General features: G+C 36.7%; 1 protein-coding gene across 2 annotated transcripts; it reads right to left on the minus strand.

Moving 5' to 3' along the window:
* Positions 1–141: 141 nt before the first annotated feature.
* On the minus strand, positions 142–5261 carry LOC103401541 (cholesterol 22-monohydroxylase CYP90B51-like). 2 transcript variants are annotated; one of them, XM_008340260.4, is made up of 8 exons: positions 4765–5261; positions 4287–4611; positions 3892–4044; positions 3562–3804; positions 3191–3283; positions 3022–3100; positions 2419–2525; positions 142–964 (listed from the first exon to the last, which is right to left on the minus strand). In XM_008340260.4, the coding sequence occupies exons 1-8, from the start codon at positions 4974–4976 to the stop codon at positions 692–694; spliced, it is 1485 nt and encodes a 494-aa protein (XP_008338482.3). In that variant the 5' UTR covers positions 4977–5261; the 3' UTR covers positions 142–691. The 2 variants fall into 2 exon arrangements, with proteins under 2 accessions (XP_008338482.3, XP_070671497.1); XM_070815396.1 differs by having other exon boundaries at positions 142–961; positions 4765–5190.
* Positions 5262–6000: the final 739 nt, after the last annotated feature.

Raw genomic sequence — 6000 nt, forward strand, 5'->3', positions numbered from 1 at the left:
ATGCATTATGAAATATCAGGAGTAATAGTACATGTTGGAGGTAAAACTGTTGAAATACACATAGAAAACAAAAGGTTAGCTGTGAACTAACTGCAGTTTAAATAGGTGAATACTTGACCTCAAACAGTAAATAGTAAAAAATGATGGAAATGTAAAACATTAAATTTACAGTAAGAAACGAAAAATCAATATTATTACATATAAATAAATAATTTACCCTTGAGTCTCTGCCCACATGCATTAAGGACTCAAGACAATCAAATTTACAATGAGAGGAAGGAAGACGAGATCATTTTTCTCCTCTAGCTAGGGTTTTGCATACATGCAACTCGGTGAGACTGGTCCTAGTATACATCTGAGTAGCAGAGTAGCGGTGGTACATTAGGTCTTTTTCTTCCTTTTTGCATCTGAGTACGTCAAGTAGTAGTACCACAAAGACTCATCTACTTATCTACACTCCGTACACCACCGTGACAACCACGTTTTTACACGAAGTTGTATTATTAGTCCGAGATATTACGATTGTGTGCCAGAGTGCAGGAAAGTCTCTCTCCGAGTACTAGACAATAAACTCAAAAGGAAGTTCTACTACTACAAGCCGTTAATAAGCTCTCCTATCCCTGGTGCAGTAGAAACAATGGAGTTTGATTTGATTCCAATTCCAATTCCAAGGAGTTTTAAAATCTTGGGATTATATGAGATTAGTTTGGTAGCGGTGGGCTGTGATTGGTAGTCCTTTTTGGAAATCGACAAAAGGGAAAGCAAGAGGTTGGTCGAAAGGATCGGCTAGGTCCCAGTGGAAGTTGAGGACAAGGTGGTGGATGAAAACGGCCATTTCAAGTTTGGCTAGTTCTGAACCGGCGCAAAGTCGTGGTCCTCCCCCAAATGGCATAAAGTTGTTACTTGTCATGCTCGTGTAACATGATGCTGATGATGATCCACGGTGGTGGTGGTTGTTATTCTGCTGCATAATCATTAACAATAAACACAGAATTAATCACATGTTTAGACTTCCAATCGAGCAAAATTTATTGGTTTTTCTTTAAGCTAAGTCGGGTCCCATATGGGAGGAAAGTCTAGGGTTAGGCTGTCCGACACAACAACACACTCGCACTGAGTGGAACTCCTTGCATTTAGGCTCACCTAGTCCCACTTCTCGATGCATGAGACATCCTCACCCTAAACTCTCATTTTGCATGAGTTATTTTTTGTATCACATTTGTTGATCACATCTTTAAAAAATGTAAGAATAGTCAATAATTGTGTCTATCATCCAGTGACGGATTCACTAAGGAGCAAAATGGTTCATTTTATCCAGGCTCGGTTTCTTCCCATTAAATTCTTAAGAGTTACCTACAACATGTTTGAATTCGCCTATTCTTTACAATATGATATATAAATGTAGTATATTTAGTACATCTAGAACTATGTTAGCTTCTAGGTTAGTTTGCATTGTCACAAAGAGTGTGACTATTCAACCAAAATCATTGCAAATTTCGTGTAAGTTCCGTGGTGTACTCTCTCTTTTCCTTTTTTTATTTGGGATTTTCTGGAGCAGCTATTTGGGATTTTTCTTCTTTGGTTAATAAAGAAGAAGAAATTGGTCAGGACCAGTTCGGCATTTGACCCACTAGAGAGCTAAAGCACTTGTGCACACGTGCATGGCACCATGATAGAACCCCACCTCCACATGGTGCCTCTAAATTCGAATCATTTCCCAACCCTAAAGTCTCTCCCCACACGCACACTAGGGCAACAAAGCAAAGAAAAGCAAAGAGAGTTGGACCTAATGTAGTGTCCGTGCACGGTATGCAGCTACCAATCCTTTCAATTGGGATGATCTAGACACTTCATTTGAATGGGAAATCTCTAAGATCTCTCATCATGCATTTGCAACTATCTTGTTATTATGCCTTAGCTATTGGGATTCGAGGAGGCGTCAACAGCGAATCAAAGTGCGGACTAGGTTAAATCAATATCCGAGGGTACATTTCATATTCATAGCATGTCAAACGAAATATCATATGTATCTAGTGAAAGAGATAAGATGTATGATTGTAATGTTGATACTGATTCATAAATATCTAAACGTGGCATTAGAAGGGAGTTATAATTTTTGGATCTCTATGTTAAAGAGTGGGTTCATACTAAAACAACCAATGGCCGGAGAGATTTTTCCGATTGCCGAGAACATAACTTGGTACAACAAGTATCATAATACATGCGGTTGAATTTTTTTTTTTTCCAACTATCTAACTGCTTGTATTATAACATTTGATGTACTGAGCCATGTTTCTAACACTGAAAATTTTCTCCAACGGCTGCTACATGGGAGTCACAAGAACAACCGAAAAATAATGTAAAATAATAATTATGAGGCATGCTGTAGCTGTACAAAGGCCAAAGGTATTGACTGACCTGCCATCTCCATGGATTGAAGTGTTGAGGGTGGTCAAAAAGTAAAGGATCCAAATGCACGGCTGCAATCACCGGAAGCACTTTCCACCCACATGGAATGTCATACCCTTTACAAGTTCCAAACGACAAACCAAAAAATAAATAAGAACTCAATCCTGAATGAGAAAATACTCTTTCCAAACTTCTTTCATCGATAAAATTTGAGCAGGACAGTTGATGATGGTCAAACAACACTCACAAAGAAATAGGGTTTGCAGCATTTGAGCACCATCTAACGTAAGTAGAGGTCCCAATGCAACGATTCTTTTCTCTGTGAGAGGCCCGATCACTGGGCTAGTCTGGCCATAATGACCTACTAAATGTTATCTACTTTCAAAGACAATTCTTTCTACTTAACTACTAATTAAAGTTTGACACACGTGTATAAATTTATTTATTTTCTCAAAGTACAAAACTCTTAAAATTTTTAATTTATTATTTTTGTGTACTTGTAAAATTGAAATTTCGAAGTAAATAGAGGAATGGCAGAAGCAGCTTCAGATTTGAGATGACTTTTTGGCTACAACTCCCCAACTCTTACACTAAATTATCCTGAACACTCACCTTTGTACCGAACATCCTTCAGAGCCTTTCTGTGTAAAAATCTCACCACATTCCCAAGCCGAAGCGTCTCACTGATAACCTTCACAAAAAGAAGAAAATTTCAAATCCTGAAACAAGTCACTTTTTACTGCATAAAGTTAAAAATATTAACCCATGATTAAATACTTACACATTGAGTGAACTCCATTTTCTTGTAGTCCTCCCAATCCAACTCTGTCTTCCCAGCTAGTTTCTTGGCTTTGGCAATTTCACTGTGTTCTTCCTGCAGAACAAATCAAATCGATAAAATAATAACGATGATAATAATAATAATAATAATAATAATCAAATAATAATAATCAAATCTCAAAAGGAGATGGATTAAAACTAAAGAACTTTAACAAAAAGCTCTAGGTACAGTTCATTTTAACGAAAAATTATATTTTTACACTAAATAATCAATTATAGTACTATTCATTTTACCTTTTATTTTTGTTTAAAACTCAAAATTATCAAATTATTTTCATTAGTTTCCTTTAAAATTGATATTTTTTTACTTACCCTTAATTGCAGAATTGCATTAGGGCAGCTTGGTAAAAAGTAAATTGCTAAAGCTATGGAGACTGATGAAGTTTCATGGCCAGCAAAGAGCAAGCTCAATATTAAGTCAAGGATTTGCTCTTTTGAAAGATTTGAATTCTTCAAAACCCATCCAAGCAGATCATCTTCCCCAATGTTTTCGGTTCCCTCCGTTAATCTTTCTTTCATTTTGCACTCTATAAACTTCAGAATTGTTGATCTTGACTGTGAAAAAGTCAAAAGAAATGGCAATTAAACAGTAAAAAGTTAAATTCAGATGAGCACCCATGTTGAAAAACGATGTTTATTTACCTGTAAGGCTCTTCTGTAAGCTGTTCCTGGTAAATTCACAGGAGGAGAAACCACACCTTTCATGAAAGTAACATACAGTTTCTTGAGCTGCTCAGTCTCTGGCTTTCCAGGTTCCAAGCTCATGATATGTTTGGCCATCAAGTTAAATGTGAACTGCAGTCACTTTTTCAAAAAGCCCAATTGAGCTGTTGTCTTTCTTTTCCTTAATTCACAAGCATTCATTCACATAAATGTTAACGGTAGTGATTTTCACACTCTCGTTTTCGCCTTCTGCACTCCTCTTATTTCTGTCCCGCGATTCTCCTTTGATTTATTCAATCCGAATGCCATAAACAAAGAGAGGAGTGCAGAGAAGGCAAAAACGGACTGCGAAAATCACTTTCCGTGTTAATTACCTTCTTAGCTTCATCCTGAGCTGAAAAAACAGAGTTCTCCTTCCAACTCCCCATAACAAGAAGAGTGTGCTTTTCAACTTCTCTCATCAGATGGGTCCTGAGCCTGGCATGGCTCAAGAAATTGAGAGAAATCATCCTCATGTCTCTGTGCATGTCACCGACCAAAACCAGCATGGACCATTTCCCAAGAATCCCTCCTATGCTTCTTGGGTAGCTGCATTCAAACAATGTCCCTTCATTCTGCAGTATGAATCTGTTGAGCCCTGCATCTGCTGACACAATTGTTGACTCCCCAAATAAATTTGACTTGTAAATTTTCCCATACCTGCATAAATTTTAAGTGAAAGTTCCAGCCTTTCATAAAAACGTAGCAAAAGTGTGCTTCATACAACTTCGAAAATCGCTCGAATAAAAAATCTAAAACATGGGTTTTGAAATTCGAGGATTTTTGCTATCTGGGTATCTTATGATTTTTTACCTTGAGATATGCTGCTCCATGAATTTGCCAATGGAGATTGCAGAGTAGGGCTTCAAGTAGCCAATGGTTTCACCAAGAAAAGGCCAACCCATGTTTCCTGGCGGGAGATTGAGTCTGGTTTTCTGGTGCTGTTTCCTTCTGAGGAGAATGAGGAAGAGGAAGAGAGCTAGGATTGATGGAAGAAGACAGAGAATTATCTCTGAGTCAGCCATGGAGGCTGCTGCTGCCTTCTAACTTTTCTTTCTTCTGTTTTTCTGTGGGAGTTTTTGCTTAAGCCGTTAATGCAAGAACGAAATCGGATATCTGCTTTTTTTAAGCTCTGCAGCTGTTGAAAAGCAGTTCTGAGCTTATTTTTAAGCAAAAGGAGGTTTTATGAAACCAAAAACTCAATGAAAACCTTTTGCTCCCAGTAGGTAGCTTTTTATACGCTTCATCATTTGATCTTTTGAGCGAAAACAGCGGATAGTAGTAATCTGAGTTTTGTTATGGGGAATGCTAGAAATTTCAAAAAAATTTAGGCTTATTATATTAACATTCCATTGTTAAATAAATCTTACATACTTAATACATCTCATATTTGTTTTTTCACTTAAAAATTTGAATACATCTCATATACTTTCCCATAATACCCTCACACCCCACAATCTCAATATACACCTTATATTTTGTACATACATCCCACATTTTATATACACCACATATTTCTCAAATCTTATAACACTCATTTTTAATTTTTAGGAACTGAATCTAACTATTTGAACATTTAGTTTGCCGAAAGATTTCAAATCATCTGAACGTTCAATTTGCCGAATGATTTCAAAATGATGATTTGAAATCATCTTAGTATAGTTTGCATCGACAGAAGTAGGGTAACATCATCAATGGCTTCATTGCCAGGTTTAACTCTTGTGGTACACAATTTTTGTTTTGACTTTCACGAACTTCATTTATGTAGTGTGAAGCACTTGGAAAACATTGGTATCCATTACTTCCAAACACTGAGAAATTGGAGAAAAAAATTTCTTGGACGAACAAAGGCAAGGAGATTTCATGTAAACTCTCATTGGTATCCTTCCCCAAACAATTTGACTATAAATGGTGATTACATATTATGAAGTCTTACCTCATGTGAAGCTTCTGAAACATCGATTTCATGTTTCGTTCGTCAAAAACAATTTTTCTCAATCAACATTTTTGTAGTTTCATTGGTTAGGGTTTTGTTTAACATTTGAGGGT

This window comes from Malus domestica, chromosome 02, assembly GCF_042453785.1.
Source record: "Malus domestica chromosome 02, GDT2T_hap1".
Taxonomy (NCBI): domain Eukaryota; kingdom Viridiplantae; phylum Streptophyta; class Magnoliopsida; order Rosales; family Rosaceae; genus Malus; species Malus domestica.

What these genes read in the sequence shown, in the direction of transcription:
- LOC103401541 (XM_008340260.4), bottom strand. Translation starts at nt 4,976, where the DNA reads ATGGCTGACTCAGAGATAATTCTCTGTCTTCTTCCATCAATCCTAGCT. An exon ending in CTTACAGAAGAGCCTTACAG is followed by an intron (nt 3,805 to 3,891) that starts GTAAATAAACAT and finishes ACTTTTTCACAG; the next exon opens with TCAAGATCAACAATTCTGAA. An exon ending in AAATGGAGTTCACTCAATGT is followed by an intron (nt 3,101 to 3,190) that starts GTAAGTATTTAA and finishes CTTTTTGTGAAG; the next exon opens with GTTATCAGTGAGACGCTTCG.